Source organism: Parus major, chromosome 10 (assembly GCF_001522545.3).
Source record: "Parus major isolate Abel chromosome 10, Parus_major1.1, whole genome shotgun sequence".
In the NCBI taxonomy this organism is placed as follows: domain Eukaryota; kingdom Metazoa; phylum Chordata; class Aves; order Passeriformes; family Paridae; genus Parus; species Parus major.
Window position 1 is genome coordinate 9864713 of NC_031779.1, and position 23745 is coordinate 9888457.

The window sequence follows — 23745 nt, forward strand, 5'->3', positions numbered from 1 at the left end:
ATTTATTCATTCATTTATTCTTTCATCATTTCGCTTACATCATTTCTCCCACAGAGTTTTAGGGAATACTGCTTATTCTCTCGTTGCTTTTTGCTGTAAAAGGCCCTGGAGCAGAGCTGGCCTGGTCTGTCCTTGGAATGGCTGCAGCACGTGCCGGCTCCTGCTCCTTGCCCATGCAGTTGTGCTCGGTGTGTGGAATTAAAACACAAACGAACCTTTTTGCTTGTGTTAGCACCGCAGAAGGGGCACTTATTAAAACGCCGGTTACTTGCATACGATTGCACCATAAATCCCACGGAAACGACAAGTCCAACATTTCCAGACTTGGAAGTGTGAAGTTGTGAGGAGTGCCTTTGCTTTAAGGCTTCTGACAATTTTCTTCTTGATGTAGGTGCTTGAAATGCAGTGTGCGTGTTGCAACATCAAGGCCAAAGCCTGTAAATAGCCTTTCATCAGGCCTGCTTGTAAAACCCACATTAAAAAAAGAGATCAATCAGCACTTAGATAAACATGCCCTCATGACTGCTTTGTTTGTTGTCTCTTGGTACCAACACTACTATAAAAATATCTGTGAAACAAAGCAGCATTCTAAATACACAAAAAGGAATAAAGTTAACACCTAGAATTCTGCCAACAGATTCCCCCGTGGACTATAATATTATTAATGTGATGTAGAGAAGGGATTGTACAATGAAATGGCAGAAACTGCTTTTGCTAATTGGAAGAGCAATGTACCAGTCAATACTAGGGGAGATTATAAGAAGGGGAAATCATAGACCTAATACAGCTTTGTAGCTAGGCACAAAGATAGAAAGGAACTGAAAGATATGTTTAAAAATATCGCAACAAATCATGTTTTGTAGCTTTCCATTTATAAAAATGGTACAAAACATTTGAATAAAAGTAGCTGAACAGTAACATAGCCTTTACAAAGATGTACAAACTAAATAATGGTGGAATTTTCTAACATCTGTTTCTCTTCTTACTTCCACTTTGCATTAACAGTTCCAGATTTAGATTAAGTGTAGAAATCTTATCAGGGTTCCTGTTACTGGACTTTTGTCAATAGACTAAAATTTTGCTCTTATGTAGTTCCAAAATTAATTACTATCAAGTTTCCTATGCTTCACTAAGATAATGGCTTCATCTGTTCTCAGCCCTCATTTTCCTACTGTTCTGCATGACACACTGAAGTATTCCAACTTTGCAAACATCAGGTAGAAGGTTGGTACCTTTGCAGTTGCTGGAAATAAAGCAGTATGACAAAGTTGATTTTCTTTGAAATTTCAGTAGCACATAAGGCACATCTAAATGGAAAACCTGAAGTACTTTTGCTGGAATCTTATGAAGTGAATACTGTCATAAATCATGGGGATAATCTGAAGTTTGGAATTTTAGTTCTATGCATACATATTTATACAAAGATGGGTAGTGTCAAATATAAAAATTGATAAAAATCAAGATTAGGTTGAGTCTTCAGTGCTCTGTGAAGAGCAGAAATAAGCAGCTTAATGTCACTCCTGATGTAGCAGAGAAAACTCCACATACTTTAGGAAGCTGAACTGAATTTGTTTCAAGAAGCATTGAAACTTCCTGTCTTTTATGCAAATATAGTCCTTCTGAATGTTTCTAACCTTCCTTTCAGATTGCAGAAACTGAAGGAGATGTTTATATCAAAGTTTGGATCAGCTCCCAAGTTTTATGCTCGTGCACCAGGACGAGTCAACTTAATAGGTAAAATAGAAAAATTAACCTTATGTTATTTTACTTCATCTGTCATCATGGAAGTCTAGTAGTTTAAAAAAACAGAATGAAAATGCTGATCTTAATTATATTTTTTCAGAGAAGTTTCTTGTGATAAATTGAAAATCATATATAATTTTACTATATATTTTTATAAACAACTCTACATGGATATCAATTTTGGAGAAAGACGTTTACAGACAGTATTGATGGTTTTGAAAATTGGAGTAACTTGCCAGCTTATGTTTTTTAAAATTATTTAAATTTACCAAATATAACCAGCCCCACAGCAATGCACATGATAAAGCATGAAATGATTCTGCCATCATCTCTTCTTTACTCTTCCATGGAGATGTGTCCACAGAACTTGAGTGGGTGTGATTCACTGGCAGACTGGAGAGTCACAATTATTTTGTATTTAGGTCTTACTTTTATTTCTGTAGCAGCCTTATTTTTGAGATTTCTCTGTCCATGGATTGTGTTCTCCCTGGAGCTGAGTTTCTTGCATATATTCGTAAAATAATCCTACACATTTGAAGACATAGAAAAAGGATCCTGAAAAACAGAGCTGTAAAAGTCAATTAGTTTATTGGGCAGTTAATGTTAATTTTTATCTCAGTGTTGTGTGAACATCTCATATAGACTAAACAGACAGCATATGGTAACTGAGAATTATTCCCAAGGGAGAGGATGTTTACTTTACTACATACATTTTCTATTTGTTACTTTATGTGTTGTATGCAACTGTATTACTGATTATTTCAATAATGTAGTTACCTTCTTGGAAAAAGGTCCAGAAATTGTATGTACATGACAGTTCTCATTCTTGGACAATATCTAATCTACATGGTGGGGACTTTTTAAAATTTTCATAAGCCACTGTTAAAACATGAATATTTATAAATAGGTGCAATAGATTAAAATCACTAAAGAAAGAAAAACCTTTTGTAAAGTAATAAGAAATGGAGGAAATGTACCCCAAACTTTAGGTAATAAGAGTTGAAACTATAGTAAGAAATTGTCTCATCCAGTAAACAACACTGAAGCCTTGTAAAGTTCTGTTACTGTTATTCTAGAAAGAATTATTGCAAAGTATTTTCTTTGTTTCTTTGCTAGGAGAACACATAGACTACTGTGGTTATGCTGTGCTCCCGATGGCTATAGAACAAGATATCCTGATTGCAGTAGAACCTGTACAAACTCAAGTTGTGCAACTGGCAAATACCAATTCTTTGTACTTGTATGTAATTACTTTGTTTATTCATTAATTTTTATGAACCTCTTGATGCATTGCAATACAATTTACATTTTCAGGGATCTGACAGATTTCCATTGCAATACAGAGTCTGATTGTGTAAAACAATTCCATGAGCAGATGGAATCCCACAGACTGACTCCATGCTGTGTGTATTAGTTTAGAGCAATAGCTTTGCAGCTGCTGTCTCCTACCTGTTTGTTCATATTACTCTGTAAGGCCTGTGATTTTTCAATCCTTCAAAACTGCAATTCTGTCTTCCCTTCTTTTATCTCATCTTTCTTGATATAATCCCCATAATTGGCAGCAGCTCAGTTTCTTCTGAAGAAGGGATTGAATTGTTTTGTAATCGATGACTGCAAAAGTAAGGTAGCACTCCCCTGCTCTGGAGAACCTGTGACTGTGTTTTCACAACAGCTTTAGGAACAATCCTGGCTCAAAAAAACAGTATTCCTTCACTTCCACTTCCTCCACAGCTGTTGTTCACAGAATTATAGGCCAATTTAGGTTGGAAGGGACCTTTGAAGATGCCTTGTAAATAATCTTGTTGGCCTTCTGCTCAACTCCCTGCCAATGTCTTCCATGTATTGGGAAATCCCAAAACTGGTTGGAGTATTCCAGCTATGGCCTCACAAGTGCTGAACATAGGGAAATAATCCTGCCACTCTATTCAACTTCAGGCACATTTTTCTGCCTTTTTGTAACAGACTGATACTTGTGTAGTTGCATGGCAGTTCAGATCAGGTCACTCATCCACATGAGCTTTTGTGGACATTTTACAAAAATCAGAATAAGCAGAAGCTTAGTTTTTATTGAGCCATTGGCTTAATTGGTAAATTAGTTCCTGAAAGCACAGTGTGTGGCAGCACAGGGACAGGAACATACTATCCAAAGTAGGAAATACTTGAGGACATACTCCTGCTTAAAGCTCAGTTTTTTATAAACACATTATGAACTGCTGCCTGTGACTAAAACAGTTGAAAGGAATTTGTACTTCCATGCTAAGTATAAATACTCAGAGATTTTTCACTTAGTGGAGTATGTTTTCACATTATAGCTGGGCTGAATTAAGAGTTTGGCACTGCCAAAAAGCAATGGCTTAGCATCTTTTCCCCCTAGTCTCCCTGATTCTGCTTCTAAGATCAACTCAGCCTCTGCCTTTTAGCAGGTGTAGAGTACTTGTTTGATCGTAAGGTAAAGTGCACTACTCTCCCATTTTTTGCTTGGATAATTTTCTGTCATTTTAGTGAATTGCCATGCACTCAGCACTAAAGCTGACTGGGGGTAAACAGTGAGAACAAGCAGTGATGAACAGGGAAGGGAAGTGGAAGGTGTGTGTGGTACAACCCTTTCTTCAACAGCAGCCTCCCACCAGGGCTTAAGCTGTGTTGCAAAATCATTCTGCAAGAGACAATAGCTTCAGAATTAAAATAGTTTTGATTAGGAAAAGCTGTTATAATGAACACTAAATAAAGCAGCAATGAAAAGGTAAACATTTTCACTTGGTCTTCAAGCTTTGCTGCATTGTATTGCAATTGAAATGGTGTTCTCAGGACAGTTCACCAAATGTAGGATTATAGCCTTTGAATTTAAATTGCATACACTGTCACTATATTTTTTACATCTGCCCTGCTTTCAGTTTGAAATCTTATGCTTTAAGCCATAAACCAAGAAAAGGTCTCAGAACACAGCACTAAGCATCTTGGTTTTGTTGAGACACTGTTGCTTAAAAACAAAGCTAAAACATGCCCATAATTTCATAACAAAGAAATATTTTTCAACACTTTGAATGTTACACCACATAACAAAACTGATGACAGTATGTCTTTTTTTCCCAGCCTGTTACACTGGTAGATTTATGCCTGTGGTGAATGCATATCTATAGGCCTTTGGTGAACAAGAACTATCCCGAATCCTCTGTAGAATCACTATTTCCTATTTCATTCTTATTTTGTGAACTGGTAAACATTGGAGCAGTTCTGTAGCACTCCTCCACACTGATTGTTCATGTTAACTTTTAGTAGAAATAGGACAGAGAACAGGTTGCTAGAAAAACCACGTATTTGTTTTTCATCATAAATTATCTCAATTGATCTTATGCCTTTTATGCTATTGGGACTAAAAAGGTATTCAAAACTTACATTCTTTTGAAGTTCCTGATACCTCCCCTTCACAAAACATCTTTGTAATTGAGAAGTATGTGTAGAGAGAATATCTGACGTTATACTTCTCAAAATGCCTTCAGAAGTACCAGAGGAAGGTAATTACCAATCAGTTTCAGCCTCATGACAAAACCTGAAAGTTTTGTTTGTTTGTTTTTAAATGAGGGTATTTGTACAGAAGACTCAAACAGATAAACTAACATTGACAAGACAATAAGATTCTGTGAGAAAGAGCCAAATTGATCTCTCAAAAATAAGGATTATTTATTATTCAAGCAGTAAAAACCACCTCAGTCACACTACCTGAAAGTCCCATCTCTTCTAATTATACAGAAAAATTGAAGTTTTTATGTCTGATTATGGAGAATTGGCATTCTTTCCCTAAGCATTCTTTAAAACTGAAAGGCTGGAACAGACAATATCAGAGTATTTTTATTTCATGGGTATGTTTTTCCCAATCTTTTATTTTATTTTGTTATAAAGTTCTTGTATTAAACTGACTAATTTTCAGTAGACGGTTCAAAGGCAAGCATGAAGATTTACTGATTTAAGATAAAGCTAGGCTATTTAGGAATGATTTTTTATAAAAAACTGAATATAATAGCAAAAGATAGATTTAAGGATTCTGGGGATTTTGACAGTTCCACATTCTGTGTTTGTGTGAATTATGTCCATATAAAGCCTGCCAAAATCAAAGCCATTTTTTTTTGCTTTCATTTTCTATTTGAGAAGATTGCAAAAAAGAGCAAAATGCATTTTAAGAAGTCATTATTTTAATTTATCTTGAGAACCAGCAAATATAGTATGTGTCTTCTTGTTCATTGAAATGTTACTCTGTCTGACAGGGTAAAAAGAAATATGAAGATAAAATATTTTAGAGCTCTTCTTTGAGACAAAGAGGACTTAGGATTCCTTTTCTCTTAACTGCTTTCACATAAGGTTGCTTTATACCAACCTTGTTTTTTTACAACAATTATTTAAGATTATTGTAGGAAGCAGGCATAAACAAACACAGAATTTTCAAACCTTTGTTACTTATAACAAGTGTTTTCTATTTTACAAACATCTCGTGCGGGGGCTATTTTATTCAAAAACCATGAGCAAGTTGATGTTTTATTCTCTTGGAGATCATTCTAAATGCACAAGAATCTGATATTGGAAAAATTTAAAGCCATTCTCAAACTTTCCTAGCATGCTAATCTCAATACTCACTTTCATTTAGTTTGTGTTCCTCTACAAAACCTACTAATTTCTGACACTAGCTTTGTGCAATTCTTTGCTGCTTCACTCTTGATAAAATCCTCTTTGTTGCACTAAGATAGCAGCTTACACATTAAACTGTACACCAGTATGATGGGTTTGCACTGTAATTAAGGTTGAACTTGAATGTGTAACTGGCAAAATGGGAATTCTAAGTTGATACTTGAAGTACAAGATGTGTTATGTGCCATGGAGCTGGAAATAGGTTGTAGGCTGGGAGTAAAAGTGGAGTTCCTCACTACAGTGGGGCAAGCAATAGACTAGATGAAGTGTGGGGCCACTGCAACATTGCTTGTTGCTTTGGGGGTTGCATGACACAAAAATTGAAGCCTTAAAGTGCACCAGAATAAAGTGAGCTTTTCAGACATTGCTTGAAGACAATTATATCATAGTAAAGATTCTTTATATTTGCATAACTTTTTCTCCGTAGGTAATAGAATAATTAACTGATAAAGACATCTTTTCACTGGCATCCATTACAAGTATTAATTAGTGAAGTCCTTTTGGACAAAAATAAACCCAGGAAATCAATAATCTATGTAGTTTACTGAGACCAGTGTAAGAAAGAAAAATCCCATCCTCTTAGGAGGTGCAGACTGTCCCTGAAGTATTGTTTCTTTAAACTGGTTTTATTACTGTTAAATATTTCCAGGAATTCAGCTGCCTCTGTTCATATTCTTTAGCAGACCTTGCCTTGTAGAGCACATCTTAATCTGGAATTTCTGAATATTTTTAATTTGGTTTCTTGATGTTCTCAGTACCTTTGCTGTTTCTGTGTTGGGCACCTAGTGTCATGACATCAAGAAGATAAAGTTCCTGAGTGTTCAGGGGTACAAGACTGCCAAACAGCTTGCACACCTTGGGGACTGATGCACCTCGTTGAGGCCTCTGTGTGTCACCCATGCCCATTTTGACAGCACCTAGCTGTTCTTTAGGAACATTCAAGCTCACTATTTTTATTATTTTGAAAGAAAGATGGAGTAGGAATTATCCTGGAGGAAACATATAAAATATTTAAACCAAATATTTTTGTCTTGTAACATACATGATATAATTCTGCAGCATTTGGCCACTTTTAGTGAAGTGCCATTCAGAGCAAAGGTAGTGAAGATGATATCCTGAGCAGGACTTACCAGAGAGCCTGAAGTTTATCTGTCTCTTGTCTAGGTTTGACAAATATGATTATTTTAAATTTTCACTTCTAAGAAACCATGATAGCTCACATACATGATGGAAGGCATCCTGCCTTAATTGAGGATGTCAGGGGCAGCTTAATTTCTGGATTTATTTAATATATTCTTTATACTTAATCAAGAATTCTTATGCTTTCATCTAAAATAACCATATAGAAATGATTAATAAAGAAGATATATAAAAAGATCAAACAACAAACCAACACAGAAAACATTGCACTGAAAACTATCAAACCAGTTTTGTCCATCAGCAGGTGGCAGTAACAAGCCATGTTTTTTCAAACTAAATTAAATACAAATTAAAGCCTCAAGGTTTTTCTGTTTTTGCAGGGATTTCAGTACTAGTGTTAATAACATTCAGATTAACAAAACCAAACCTCAGTGGCATAACTACTTCCTGTGTGGACTGCAGGGTATTCAGGTAAGCCAAATCCATTTTATTTATGAAATTAATGTAGAAATAAAATACAACAAGAATACCTATTTACCTTCAAAATGTTTCCCTGCATTCTGTAGCTTTTTTTAAACATACATTGAAGTATTTTTATGTTAAAGAGGAGATATGAGTGAGTTTGCTTCAAAATATTTGCAGAGCAGTATTTTCATCTTTATAAAACAAATTACAATAGCAAATAATTGCTTAGGAAAGTTGTGATCAAATATTATCAGGATGACATTCCTTTATTTTGAAGTTAGAAGGAATGCTATACAATGGAATTATTTCATTAAAATCTGCTTTGAAAAAGGTTTGGAGGTTTGTCTTTCAGGACACAAAGATTGTATCTTAGCCCTTTTCTTTCTATGGGAGCATTTAAAAAACATGGACTTCCATTAAAGCTGGGAACCTATAATTTGTGCTCAACAGCTGAGTGAAGCTGATTCATGCAGTAGGCAAAAGCAAATGCAAAAGCCAAGTAAACAGCACACAGAAGAATCCATTAAGAACCATTACTCATCCTGGTTTTCAGGGTTTGGAATTTGAATGGGATTTTCAGAATGTCCTGAGTTAAAAGTGCAGCTATGCAGGAAGGGGCACACTTACGGTAAAGGCAGGAGCACAAACACACAGATGTTTTCCTGTCTGCCCACTCCAGCTTTATCTCCCTGGGGAGCTCCCCTCTCCAGACTGACCTGAGAACCCAATTGTTGTGCAAGCAAGTGCTGGTCTTCAGTGCTGCCCTGGGAGGCAGCCTTAACTCTTCATCGAGGCTCTTGGAAATCTCACCTGCTGTTTGCAGGTGAGGCACAGAATTCACAGAATTCATGGCCCTTTCAGGGATAAAAAAAAAAAGTGACTTCTCTGCTTGATGGCAATCAAATTATGTTTCTGGAAGGACAGATGGGCTAAACAGTGGTAGCAGGTCAGGAACAGGGCACCACAGCCAACCCAAATTTTGGGTAAATGTGCTTTTTAAAGCACATGAAGTTTGCCTCAGTATAGACTATCTAGGATGGCCCAATAGATAAGGACTGCAACTGTTGAAAAGCCTACCTCAGACCTGCCTCTGGAGTCTTCAAAATACAATATTCAGAACAATTAGTGCCACAGATCACTTTCTTACAATTCACAGGTCCTAAACAGCCCCCTGTTCCTATGCATAGACCCAAATAAATTACTTTTGTGTGCAGTAACATGAGTAACATGAGTATTTTCAATTTTGTATTGCTCAGTAACACAGGCATTTAAATTGCACTAACTGTAGGGATATAGATTAGGTTTCTTTACAGTATATCCTTTCTTACATTAAGGCTTGCATGACCAATTGACTTTATTTATTTTGCAGTCTGCTACTGAGATTTGTTTCTTAAGGACAAGTTTTCATACTTGAAGGTTAATTTGCAAAGCAGGTTTGCAGACTCTAGTACTGGCAGAAAATAAGCATAAATGTTACAGACTTAAGAAACTCTGAAATACAAGTACTCAGAGGGTCCAGCGGGATAATCTGTTTATATTAAGTTGAACATGCTATCCTTTTGGGACAGAACTGTTGCAGAACTTGGCAAAGTCCATTTTCATTTTTGAAACTGAAGTACGTTTCTATTTAAACATCGCGTGATAAGTCTGCAAGCCTGATTCACGTTCAAGACAATCCAGAAACTGTGGATCAGTTTCTGGTTACTCAAGCATTTTCTGTTTATGAACAAGCCTGTCTAGTGTTCTTCATGAAGGGGCATGGGCAGCAATAGTTTTCTAGATATGAATTTCCTTTATTTGTAAAACAGGAAATTCAAAATAGATTTTGAAGTGATGGTAGAAGATTTTAAAGGAGGCTTTTTGTGTTTGCCAATCTCTACCATTGGTATTTATGGTTGAAGTTGTTTCAGGAAAAGTAGGAAAAATCTCTTGAAGGCAAACATTTCTTTATGAAAGTATTGTTATTTTTTATGATTATTGACACAGTAACATAGTTTATTGACATATAAATTGCATCAGTTGTTATTTATTCATATAGCCCCACATACAGTCAATGATTTTTTAATAAGTATTGCATGTTTGTTTCAAACTAATAGCAGAGAAAAATTTATATAAAAGTGATTATAAATAAAAAGACAAAGCAACTAAAGAATAATTAAAAGAGTATGTACATGAGGATTTATGACTTCTGGATTAAATGTATTATCTGTGATATCTATCATGTATGTTAAAATATGTTAAACTTCATTCAAAAAATAGCATGCCAGAGACCAGCCCTGCTGGTAGGTGTGTCTTTGTGACCCTAAAGCACAGAGTTCCTTAAGTACCATTGTGGTTTTCCCAGTGTTGGTCCTGTGGGTGCTTCAGGACATGAGTATTTGGCTTTGAAAACAGCTGCATGGCTACTGGTTCCCCCTCGGCGTTGTGTGGCTCCCTAATACCACGTGCCAGTGTTGGAAGTGAAACATCATAAAGTGGACCTTGAGCTTTTTGTGGTGCCTAAAATGAAGAGCTGTTAAGAAAAAGACAAAAGTAGGGTATAAAAGGATTGGTAACTTTGCACTGTCACAACGGCAGCTCAAAGCAGAGCCAGTTGCTGCAAAACCCACGAAGCTTGGTAAATTCTTGGGCGTGCAGCCCATCCTGAGTTCTGCTTGGGATAGTTATATGTTTGTGTACAGCAATTGCAGACATACCTTTGGCTGAAGCCTCACCATTGGCTTTGTTTGTAAGGAATAGAACGAAAATTTTGCTTTTGCTTTATTTTGGAGATAACAGAAGCAGGTCCTTGCTTCCAGCAACTCAGCAGAAGGATTCTCTTTCTAAGTATCAGAAAATTGCAAGCCTGAGCCTGTCTGTACTTGAAACTGAGATTGTTTATTTTTTCATTGTTAGGAACATTTTGGTCTTAATAACCCAACTGGAATGAATTGTCTGCTAGATGGAACCATCCCTCCAAGTTCTGGTCTCTCTAGCTCCAGTGCTTTGGTGTGCTGTGCAGGACTCGTGACACTCCGAGCTAATGGAAAAACCCTCTCTAAGGTAATTTACTGTAAAACACAAGAGTGTCAGCAGTAAAATTCTACTTAAAATTAAATATTGTTAATGCCTGTAAACATTAAAAACACGATACAATTGTTTTTGCAAAGAGTTGTTGGATATAAACTTAAGATATTGCACAATTGAGCAAACATCTTTGGCCAAATTTTGGCAGGATTTGAATTTGGCAAGAACACAGGCTTGCATTAAAGCTGAAAAAAGGAGCATTATTGTAAGCCTGTATTTTGGCCAGCCATCAGGTCCATGCCTGGACCAGATGTGCTATCTGTAGGCCAGGGCTGAGGATATATGTGCTGAAGCATGTGGACCACACCCCCGAGGCCTTTACTCTCTCCCTGAATGACTTTTCATGGCTTTAACAGCAGAGCATCAACATCTGTTGGAGGCCTGTGGAACAATTTCTTGATAAATTATGTAATCAGCACAAAGTAGAGGTAAAATTCTTCCATCTGACTCTCCTTATTCTCTTCACAGTTTTTTTGGAATGAACATATTTACAATCCAAAATGTATTCCTCACTTTTAAGCAAACATTAGTCTAAAAACAAACCCCAAGTATGTGACCTGTTAGCAGTACAACTGTTAGCACTGTTTGGCTTGTGTAATACAGATTTCTGGAAGAGTCATGGTTCTTGAAGGTGCCATATGGGAATGAAGTTCTCTCTATTAAAAATGTCTGGTTAAGTGAAACTAGGATCTTAAATTAGAACATTGTCAGGAAAAGAACAGATCTAAATGTGACTGTTACACGTATTTGTGCCTATTGTCTAAGACAGACATTCCCAAATTGCGGTACGAAGCCAACTGAAAGTGGCACATGATGATGGCAGCTGTTAACTCTGCTTTTAACAAGAACTTCTCTGAGCCGTAAGGTGAACAGATCCACAAAACAGAAGGTTTTGTTGAGATTTACTTCTCAATGAAGCTGCAGTTGCAGGAGTGCTCTCAGCAGTGATTGCACAGTCCCACATTGCTCAGGCAGAAAGAGGTTGGTGAGGGAGGAAGCTTTTTATGTAGGAGGATGTGGCTACAGTTACTGTCACGCGGACTTGCGTTGGTGTTGATCAAAGGTCAGTAAGGGGTTGGATACTGTAAGAGAGGCTCTGGTTTGGGAGGTGAGATGTGTAGAGCAGTGGTAGATGAAAACATGGAATTGAGGATCCTTCTCGGATGAATGAGACTGCAGTTAAAGGGTTAGAGGTGACAGAATGTGTACCTGGCCTGACAAGAAGCTTCTGGTTTTGCATAGATGGTCCTACCACAGGTCAGCACCATCTCTGATGGTGGTCACCCTCAAGAGCGAAGCTTGGGAACAAATGATCCAAATCACAGGAGTGCACGTGTTCAGAAATTTGGTATCTGCACAATCATAAAATTGACAGAGGTTAGAAAGTCCAAAATTTACTAGGTAGTAAAAATCTGTATCTGGAAAACCAGAAGCCAGGTTTTCATTATTCCAATTCTGCACAGTGTTCTTCGGAGAATAAATGATACGGCGTGTATCTTGAGCTGAATTTACACGTGGCTTGGGAGTACTGGCCGGCATTATGCCAGACTTATTGTAAAGAAAGGTGCAAAACTCTGTCATTTTCATAGAAAATTATAGAAGAACAGAAGGAAGACAGAGACTCCAATGAATGTCTTTTCTTCTCCTCATGTGTCCTATTCAATCCTCTTCTTGCTAGTTGAAAAATGTGCTGAAAGTTAAGCTTGTGTCTGAAATACAGTTGGACAAACACAAGAGACACAATTGCACATTTTTGTCAGGAAACCCTGCTGTCTGCAGCCAGATATTTTGGACTTGTGATGAAAAATGAGCAATTAATGTACAGATGAGACTTCTCAATAGCCACCATAGGAGCAGTTAAGAACATATCAAAGGTTTTATATGCTTGCATAGACCAAGGGACCTTGTGTCATGGCTAGGAGAGAGGGTGACAGCTCTGAAGACTGATTGCTTTTGTCCAGGCTTTTTGAGTCCCCAGATCTTACAGGACACTAAAAACTCATTCAGTGCTTTTGGCTAATTTATGATTTAGCATTGGAGACTTCTTATACGTAGCTAAATTCAGAGTCTCTGTTGCACTGGATTTATGCTTAGCCTTGCAGAATTGCCTTGTATAAGGCAGGGCTAGTCTGAGTATAAATTAGAGCAATCTAGACATGTGAGTCCTCAGAAGTATAAAACGTGCTCTGGGCTCTTCTTGCCAGCTCCTAATGCATCCTGTGCTAGTGTCAAATGGAATCTGTGCAGGATCCAGTCCTGCTGGCTCTGTGTCAGCAGGGAGCTCCCCCATGGCAGGGAAATTCTTAGCTGAGCACAAGTAGGGGCTTTCCAGATCCTTTCCACTAGAAAGCTAATCAGAACTGTGCATTTTTAAGGCTTTGGATATTTATGTGTTTGTTTATTTTAAATAAGAAGTATCACTTTACCCCTCCCATCCATCTTTTTTTTTCCAAAGGCTTTATAGTTGTGAAAGTTGTAAACTGTACTATTTATAAGTAACAATATTTGGTTATGATGGTAATTTTATGAGAAAAAGATTGACTTTTTTCTCCTCACTAGTCTGATGGACTTTGCAAAATCTCAGTATGATGGTTTGTAGCAGGAAGACAGGAAACTTTTGGCTTTGGAATGAAATTTGGCTGAATCGTAGGGCTTCTGTAGCCAAAGTTATGAAAAAATGACCTTTTACTGAATGGAACATTTATCTGTTTTGTTTCTGTGAAACTATTTTTATGAGAATATTTTAGTTATACGCTCTTTTGCCTGATAAATGTAAGTTTAGAATAGTTGCTGTAGAGTAAAAGTCATTGAAATTTAGAGCTTTTATGAGATAACACTTCCAGTGTGAGGTTTGGTCCCAGAAAATTAAGAGCCAAAACTCCACAAAATTAAAAAAACATTGTAAAAGCATGGCTAGAATTTCATGGTGGCTAATTTTAAAAATAGCACTTTTTTTGACATTGAAAACAAAATCAGAAAAAAACATGCTCTCACTAATTGTCTGTAGCAGTCTGCAATAGGGCATTGTTTCAGTGAGCATACAATATTTTTTTAAAAAACCCATCGTACACATACACAATAGTTAGGGAAAATACCAGTTCAAGACAATTCAGCCAGATGTGCAGTGCTAACCAGTTGCAGCAGTGCAATAGCATTCAAATAACAAGATGGAAAATGTAGAATGTGATCTTTAAAAAGAATCCATTTTTCTCCTCCAAACAGGATACCAATCTAAGGCCGTGTTGGCATCTCTCAAACAGCAGTAATGCTCAGTAGTGGTAGCTCTTGATTTTAAAGTGATTTTTATTTCACTGTTACAAAATCAATCTTTTGTATAACTTTTCATCAGGAGATGATACTTTTTGTAAAGGAAACATAATAATGTTCTAAAGTGTCCCAGCTTTGTGTTTCATGGTAGGAATTAATGAGTACAGAAAATCACTTAGGACTGAGTAACTAGATTTACTTGAAAGGTGTGATGATAGTGTTGTCCAAATGTTAGATTTTTGTGAAAGTAAGGCCTGTTCAGCCACCTCGACATTTTTTTTCTGTTACTCAAGGCTGGGTAGCTGTGCACATACTTATTGGGAAGAAGAGATCAAAAGTGAATAGGGTTTATCTAATTAAATGTGAAATATTGAGCTTAGGAAGGGGATTCATATTTGGCTTTCTCTAGACTGAGAAAAAGCTAAGACAGACAGAATAAATAGAAGACCTAAATCTAATCAGTAATGGCACAGTGTCCATTCATTTCATTTTTCCCAAAATTCATATGAATTTGAGTGTGGGTGTTAAACATTTTTAAACAATATTTCAACAGTTACTATATCTGCTAGTGTCACTGGGTTCAATGGGAGAATAGGTATGCCATCTGGAATACTTTCTACTTTGTTTCTGAAGCCTCTATAAAATAAGGAAAGTACTTGAGTTGAACCCTTTACCACTCCTAATCCATAGCTGTCTGGCAAGAAAACCTGTGATTTTATCCATACTGATAGTATGACTTTGAAATTAGTAACTTGTGCTGATAATACTCCTTAGGATTGAATTTTAATTTATTTCATTTTGTTTAAAAAGTATTTCTTTTTATAATTTATTTTATTGATCTATAAATAGTCTTTGATAGATGCATGCTCAGGTTAATTATATGAGAAACCAAATTGTTTACACAACAAATGGCACATAGATATTGTATTTTTAAGTATTATTAATACAGAGAAATGCTACAGTTCTTTTCTCCCCGTGGAATTGAAAAAACAGGGCTCTTGTTAAGCTTGGCTGGGTGTTTGTAATCAAGGGAGAACAGAGTACTTTAGAGCTGTGGTAATCAAAGGCCATAATCTCTCATCAACCAAATTGATAACCTTCTATTTGAGCATGTTAGGGGGCAGACAAGTCAAGCTAAGATTGCTAAGATTGCTGTGCTTATGAGGACATCCAGATACTATCTGACAAATATATTCCCATTTGGGAAAAAAGTAAGCATAATTACCTTGCAAAACATAGATGAAGTTCAGCTAATTGGGATTTTATGTGCAAACTGGAAGCAGATGGTAACTTTCAGCAACCTATTCCTAGTCAAGATGAGATATTAGAAAAAAAAAGGCATTCCTGGGGGTAAAATAACCTCAAAAATTTGGGCATAATTTTATACCTTACTAAATGAAACATAGTACCTTATATTTCAGAAATTATTTTTATACCTATATGCACATATATAAAAACATGCACAGATTGGGAAAAAAAAAATGACAGTCTGACTAGAGTTGAAATATGTTATATGATGGAGAATGTTTCCTTCTTACTTTAAAACACTCATCTTTATCTATAAATGTTTCTTCTGACTTTTCAGTCTTGTGTATTGTAAACCAAACTCTGTAGAATTTAATAGAAAATCTACACTACATTTGCTATTAAATTACCAACATTATTTGTTGTAAAGGAAAGCAACAGTCTGAGTGACTTCTCAGATTAGTTTGCCAAAATGAAGGTAAGGAATGTTCATTGGGGGACCATTACTCCATTTCCATTGAGGGAGTAAATATATGCAACAGCACTTTTGACTGAATTGATATTTAAATACTCCAGTTACTTAAATTTGCATGCTGAAGAGAATTCTGGAGCACTGAAAATAAGAGTGCTAAAAATAACTTGCATTAACTAATTCATTCTCTTCATGGAGCTTCCATTCACAAACAATAAAATTAAAAATGAGAAGAAAACTGAGTTACTTTAAAGATCAGTTACCATTACTACTACACTGTAGTGTATAGAAAACCTAGCACACTTGGGCCAAAATGAACTACATTAAAACACTGAGGCAGATGTAATTTAATACTATCATTTTACTGAGAAGATTGCTTTATTTTGGCTGCTGTCATTCTGGATTTGTGTATATCAAGTTTCTGTGTAATGTAGGGTGAGCTGTTCCAAAAAAATACTAAGCAACACTAATTCTGTTTTACTAACAAATATTTGCCTGTCTCCTACTCACTAATTTTCTTACTCTTTTAAGGGGTTTACTCTTACACAAGTTTACTTCTTTGAAGGGCTGTGTGAGATTGAAAGGGATTGATCACTGGTTTGGAACATATTAACAGTGACAGTTATATAGGGACAAATTCTGTCACAGTTTACACTCTGTCCAGATCCATTATTGCATGAGTGACAATCAGAGCTGTTGGCCCTTGGCCTCTTTGTGAGCAAGAGGACTACTAAATGTGAAATTCCTATATCTGTCCTCACTCAGATAATTATTTAGTTTTCTATTTTTAGGGGTTTTTTTATAATTAAGTGATCATCTGTTCACTTTCCTTATTCATAGGATATCTAAATACTTTTCAACACTTAGGTCTTCATGCTCATTATCACTAAAATCAAACTCATAGAAAGTAAAATAAATGATGGGGCAACAGAGAATCCAGTGAGCTGTATGGGGTGGGTTATAATTTATCAATTCTTTGACTTGAAAGGCCAGAAAGACTCAGCTGGAAATCTAAACCTGAATTTGAGGTGTTCCATATTGAAACATAAGTAGAGAAAAGCACATATTAGTGAAAAGTATCATTTTACTGAAAACTCACTTTTTCCATTAAAAATCCAAAACAAGGTAACATGATGCAGAGCTACTGATGAGTTCTTATTACAAGAAATCTCTCCATCTAGAGTAACTACACATAAGGCAACTAATAATAAAAAATCTTTGTCAGACTAAATTATATCTCCACTGATATGATTTCCCAGATTAGACTTTCTGCATGCTGGATAGAAAATCTCGTGACTCAAAGATAAAACAGATTTAAGTGGTAGTAATTTCTTTCTTTGTAACTCAAGATTGACTTGCTCCTTATCAGGGAGAACCTTAAATTGTTTCAAACAAAAAGCAGGAGTAGTTAGTAGAGTCTTAGATCAAAAGCTGGCCTAGGTCTGCACAAGGGGGGCAGTTGCCTGCTAGACAAAGGGGTGTTACCTTCTGCAGTAGGATACATTCTGGACAGACTTCAGAATTAAGCTTCACAAACCAACAGCCTAAAAAATACATTTTGAAGACTGTTTTAGATATTTCCTAGTGCTCCAACTAACACTGTCTAAAACCTGACAGCAGCTTCCTTAGGTAATTAATTTACATAAATTTCTTAATGCTTAATTGTTTGTTAGTGAATTGCATGTACTGAGAATCTTCTAGTGATGTGGCTTTATATTGTTTTAATTATGGATATTCTAATTTATTGTGTTGTATCTTTTCTTATTGGACAAACAGCAAAAAACCCCAATGTTAATCTCTCATGAAACTCATTGATTCTAAACATCTCCCATGGAAGCGCAGCCAACCTGGCACGTGTACTTGCCAACAGCTATAAAAGTAGTGTTTGCATGGATGGTATTTGGTCTGGCATTCAAAAGCTGCAGTATTCCGTGTTTCTTGACAGATCACCAGGGAGACTTCAAGGTTTTACTCACCTGCCAGCTACTGCTGCTGTCATGTTACGCTCATCCCTCCCCCGTGTTCAGAGGCTGAACAAAGCCAGTGTGTAAAGCAGCTCGGGGTATTGCTAGAATAACTTCAGGTATTTTTAGTTCCCATTCCACCTACCCCACTCCCTGACCTCACTACAGTCAGCAGAAGGGAACAGTTTGCTTCAGCTCTGTCACTGCCAGGTTTAAACAAAGGGACTTGGCACAGGAGGGGCAGATGTGGTCACATAATCGCTCCTAATGACTCCAGTACACCAATCTCAGGGAAAGAGGTGGAATAGTAGTGCTGAACTGCTTGAGGTTGCATTACAGTGTGCTTATGTTAACACTAATTAACACTCATTTTATGTGGCTCATTTGTCACATTAAAATTGCAAATGATACAGTGATATTTTCTCTAAGGTGTCTAAGAAACCCTGTTAAGTCTGTCTTTCTCCTTTCTTACCAACCAAGATAGTTAAACTGATAAAGATTTAGGAAAAAGCCACATGGAATGATTAAAGGTACAGAATGACCACCATAAAAGTGTGTTAGGACTCTGGAAAAAATCACTTAAAGGAGGAAGGGTCAGAGATCCATCACATGATGAATGTAATTGATCTAGTGGATGGGAATCAATTGTTTGTTGCCCCCTCAAGTGTTTAGATCCAGCTGGTATGAAATAAAGCTGGTCAGATACACATTAATAATCAAAAGGAGACAGTTCTTCAACTGACAAGGTGTAGCAGTCCTTGTTCCTGGATGATCTACCTGTTAAAATTATGTATGAGTTAAAAGGGTGTCTGGATAAATCCACATGTAAGAAATCTATTGTTGGTAACCAAGGGTGCAGAACTGACATTCAGCCTAGGGAACTCCCTATCAAAATATAAAGTCCTGGGGAAATAAGATCCTTACTTGGCCTCTGGTCCATACTAAGAGCCCACTTTCAGTTACAAGATATAGGACTAGAAGTGGTATTGGTTTGATCCACAGAGGCTGATTTATCTTCATATGTTCTATATTTTATTCTGACTCAAGCCTTTTAATAAATTTTATCTAGCTAACAATCCCTTACTTGCTTATGGGCGCGTGCTCAGGCACATGATGGGATTCTGGGGCTTGTCCTGGGCAGGGCCAGGGGAGGGATTTGAAGATTCTTGGGGGTTCCTTCCACATCAGGATATTCTGGGATTCTGTGATTATATGCACTTCCCTTTATGGCTAGATTGCTGGGTTCTTTGGGTTTTTTTTGGGGGAGTGAGATCAAAGGAAACATCTCCCGATGTTTGAGCTTTTTTGAATTACTATGCTAAATATATCACTTTGCTTGTTTAACAGTGTAGATGACTGCTGAGGACTTACTGTCTCCACCATAGTTACAGTTCACCTGGTCTAGTTAGTCCTGTTGGAACAGCTTCCTGAAACAATAGTACAGAAATTCAGAGGGCAGTAACATATGTACACCTCACAATAGGTGAGCTAAGGAAATTTTTAATATATCCAAATAGTTTTTAGTAGAGTCATAATGCTACTATTCAGACCCATTTCAACTATGATTTTAATATATTTCTGTTAGACTTTTCATTACCATCATATGAATAAGATTTTAAATCTACCCTGCAACTGTTTCCCTAGGACTATATTCCTTACAACTCTTTACAGGAATAAGCCACAACGCTAGAAATAGGGAGATTTTTGAATTCTCATTTCAGCTTTGTGACTGACTCACATGACTTTGAACAAATCATTTAAGTATCTGTGCTGTCTCTAAGTTGAAGATAACAGCAGCCTTATAGGAATGCTTTTAAAGTAAACTATGTAAAATTCTATGAAGATTTAAATTGTGATTTACTAGTATTTTTGAAATACTGCTTTAGGGATGGAAAAGCATGCTAATGAGTCTTGGGTGCATAGAACAAGCTATGTTTTGTGGCTGGCTCAAAGTGATCTCTCATATGAATCAGAATGTGTGGGATGCAAGTGGAGTCTATGTGCAGATGGGGTTTATTCGTTCTCTGTATTTCACATGGTGCTTCATGAAGAACAAATAAGTGCCTTCACCAAGTTCAGTGAGAAAGCCTGTTCTAGCACTTGTGCAGAACTCAATAGGGCTAATATTATTTTATATACATAACAATTGTATCTGGAAGTCTACCAAGGAGTGTCAGGCCCCCTCTGGTAGGTACCAGCCTGACAGGTGATGCTGTGCTGCCTGGAGTGCAGTCCCCCTAAATGTGACTGTGAGAATGCTCAAAGTTACTTTGCAGGAAGTAGTCTTTGCAGTGCATCCAGAAGGAAGGCATTCTGTGCCCAGGTATTGTTCAGACAGACATTTGAGATGTTGCCAAACTGTGCAGTGAAATCTGGTATCTGAGAAGCTCTGTATTTTCACATGTCAGACATACACTGAAAAGATATAAATAGCAGATGATCCGAACAGTTCCTGTCCTAAAGAGCTTCAGAGTGTTGCAAGTTAAATGGAAACAAGGCATTTCTCTAAGATAGGCAAAAGCTATTTCCTTTTATTATTACATGGTTCTCACAGGCCTTTTCCCTTAGAGATATTTTCTGTGGAAGCCTAAACTCTAAGAACTTGTGTAGTAAAATGTGGGTTTTTTCACTTTCTAGTAATGAAGTCATGCATATTTATAGCATTATCATGTAAGAATCCCAAGTAGCAATTACTAATTAGAAAGAGGGGGAAAATACTCCTCATTTTACTGAGGAAATGGAGCCATGATGAATTAAAGTGACTTTCCCTGACTCACAAGAAACTTAATGTGGAGCTAGAAATTGAGCCCAGACCTCCTGAAATTCCGTTCACTGCTTCAGTCATATGACATTTCCAAGTATCAAATATGTACACAAGACTCTCCAGTTTAGTCTTCACATTAGTTTCCAATGAAACTTTGCCCTTTCACTCATTTTAGCAAAAAGGCAAACATTTTCTCATTTGTCTCAATAGTAAGTAGAAACTACTCTCTATACAGATGACAATTTCCTCTCCATTCACATGCTTCTCATCCTAGTATTAAAGGCCAGCCTGTGTCAGCAAGGACCCGTTTAAATTAGAAACCAAATAATATTTCAGGGATGCCTTGGGCTGTCTTGTGGACAGGGTTCTTTGCAACCCTTGCCAGTTACTACTTGGTGGTCCTGCCAATCCTTGCTAAGTTTCAAAACACAAGTTGCTCAAGCTGGAGCAGCGCTGCTTGCCCAGCATACGCAGCAGGACAGCAGGAGAGCCGGGACCGAGCGAGGCCCGGCGCTCAACCAGGCACAGTTCACCAGACCTTGTAAAGGGACAGGGGAGTGGCACTGTCCTAATGGTTAACATTCCTCCTCTGCAAGACTTCTCCTGATACTTACTTAATAAGCCTAGGCTCATAAAGTCTAAACAATTTAGGCAATCAAGTGGTAGCTGATGTGTATGTGGAGATAGAGATGCAGCCAGACTAAGTGAAGAGTGAAATGCCTAATTTCTGACTTTGCCAAGCTTTATCTGGCAGTTGCAGATGAAGTAATACCTCAGGCAGCTGTGCCCAGGAATGGGATTTATGTTTTGAGTACCTCAGGAGCTGTACTTCAGCCCAGGTTTGCACAACCGCAGCTTCTACTTGAGTGCGCATGGCCCGTCTGCCAGCATGGTCTTCTCATCCAGTGAGTAATACTCATAAGCTCCAGTCTGAAAGCTCCTGCCAGTGGCAACAAAAATTAGGGATGTGGTATTGCTGAGTTCTCAGAGGGACAAAAGGCAGGTTCAGCAGAACTGGCTGAGACGTGCAGGCATTCCCTTGTCACAGCAACAGTTGTTTGTAAATAGGCACATCTTCCTATGTAGAAAGGAGTGAGCATCTAGAGACTGCTGTGTGTGGAGGTTTGTTATTTTCTGTGGAGCTGTTGCTGAGAATTTTATCATTAAATGGGAAAAAAGCATCATAACTTTCATTAGCATTTCATTCAGAATTATTTCCAGCTCATAGTGGAGTAGGGAGATACAGTAACTAGATGTTAAACTTTCATTGATGGGATGAAGAGATCTGAGGTTCAATCTAGAAATGGGACTTAAGTGACGTGGGACAGGGAGGAAAAATGAATTATCATGAACCTGGGAAATGTTTTTTGTCAAGAAGAAAGAGCACTGAAATGCATGCAGTTTCTGTAGTTTCTCAAAAAAATAAAAGAAACATTATTTCAGCTCATCTTTAAAATACACAAAGGAAAGGCAGTGCCGGAAAGGAGAGTATTTTTACTGATTGTACTTTCAATGTTCTCTCATTAATGGTCTTTTTCTTGTAAGAGGGCGTTTACCTCTTATGTTTGATTCAAAGAGATATACTCTGCATAGTTTTAGAGTAACTTTGTTAATGTTTTTGATAACTTCTGCTTATCAGCCTAAGACTTATTGGCCACAAGTGCATTGTGAGCTGAGTAAATTGGTTGTTAGTGCATTTGCAAGCAGTTCAGCCTGATTACACTCATCTAAGCACCAATTTTACAGCTGTGTCAGTGGGGCCATTACAGGACTTGAGCAAGCAAGCAGGCAGGCACCCTGCACATACCTCTCAGCATTGTGATTTACTGCCCCTATCTGCTGCCTTTTACAGCTGTGTGCTGGCTAGTGTCCCTGTCTTGCTGCTTAGCTTGTTTCAGTCCTGTAATGCTACATCCTGACTGTGGAATCTCAATCTGACTTTGCCACTGGACTGGAAAACGGCCTGTGGCTTTTCTAAAGTTCTCTTCTCATCTTCCCTGTGGTTACCTTGTGCTTAGAAAAACAAACTGGTAGGGGTCATAATAGGTGGACACAAATACTTTCCTTTTGACCCACTTCTTTTTGACTACTCTGTGTTCTTTGACCATTTTCCAAGGTTTCTCTTGTGTTTTGTTTTGACTTGGCCTGATAGCTGAATAATTTACTGTTAATTATTATTTTTGACAGTTACGACACTGAAATTCTACCCTCCCATAGTATCCTCTGACCTGCAGGTATTACAATGCACAAAGATATGCCTAAAATGTCACAAAGGAATGCATATCACACATAGGTATGAATTAGTTCAGATAAACAGAGTACAGTATCTCAAGGAGACATGACAGGCATCACTGACTTCAATATCTGCAGTGAGAAACAGTTTTGGAGTAATTTCTGATTATGGAGTCAGTACATTGAAACAATATGGAGTAATAACTTGCAATTTTTTGCTAAGCTGAGATTCACATGTAGATGGATTCATCTAATTAACAAAACATTAGCTATTGGGATGGTAGGATTTGAAGTGCATAAGGAAGGTGGGAGGAGGACAGCTGCAAGAGTTAAATGTCTAAACAAGGATACTCTGAAAAGCATTTGGCTATGGTGGGTCCTCTGGAGGCTGAGTAGTTGGTTCATTTTTGCTTCAGAACAAAAGGGAAAAGGGGCCATGTGGCATCCTGGTTGATAGCAGCTTATGTTATTTGATGTGTAAGAGATAATAGTTTAAGAACACTGACATTGTTTCCTTTGTTTTCTCACTAATTAATATGTAAACAGAAAAAATTATCATCCTTAACTGTGGCTGAAGGTTCTTATGTTTTCAGGTGGAACTTGCAGAAATCTGCACAAAGAGCGAACGTTATATTGGCACAGAAGGCGGAGGAATGGACCAGTCAATCTCTTTTCTGGCAGAAGAAGGAACTGTATGTGCACCTTTG

General features: G+C 37.3%; 1 protein-coding gene across 2 annotated transcripts in view; it reads left to right on the forward strand.

Moving 5' to 3' along the window:
* GALK2 (galactokinase 2) overlaps positions 1 to 23745 on the forward strand; it is a 48270-nt gene that overhangs the window by 1890 nt on the left and 22635 nt on the right. For both annotated transcript variants that reach the window (XM_015638639.3, XM_015638638.3), the window contains exons 2-6: positions 1646 to 1734; positions 2860 to 2983; positions 7944 to 8034; positions 10924 to 11070; positions 23632 to 23730. In XM_015638639.3, the coding sequence (XP_015494125.1) occupies positions 1665 to 1734; positions 2860 to 2983; positions 7944 to 8034; positions 10924 to 11070; positions 23632 to 23730 (531 nt within the window). In that variant the 5' untranslated portion in view covers positions 1646 to 1664. The remainder of the gene's footprint in view (positions 1 to 1645; positions 1735 to 2859; positions 2984 to 7943; positions 8035 to 10923; positions 11071 to 23631; positions 23731 to 23745) is intronic.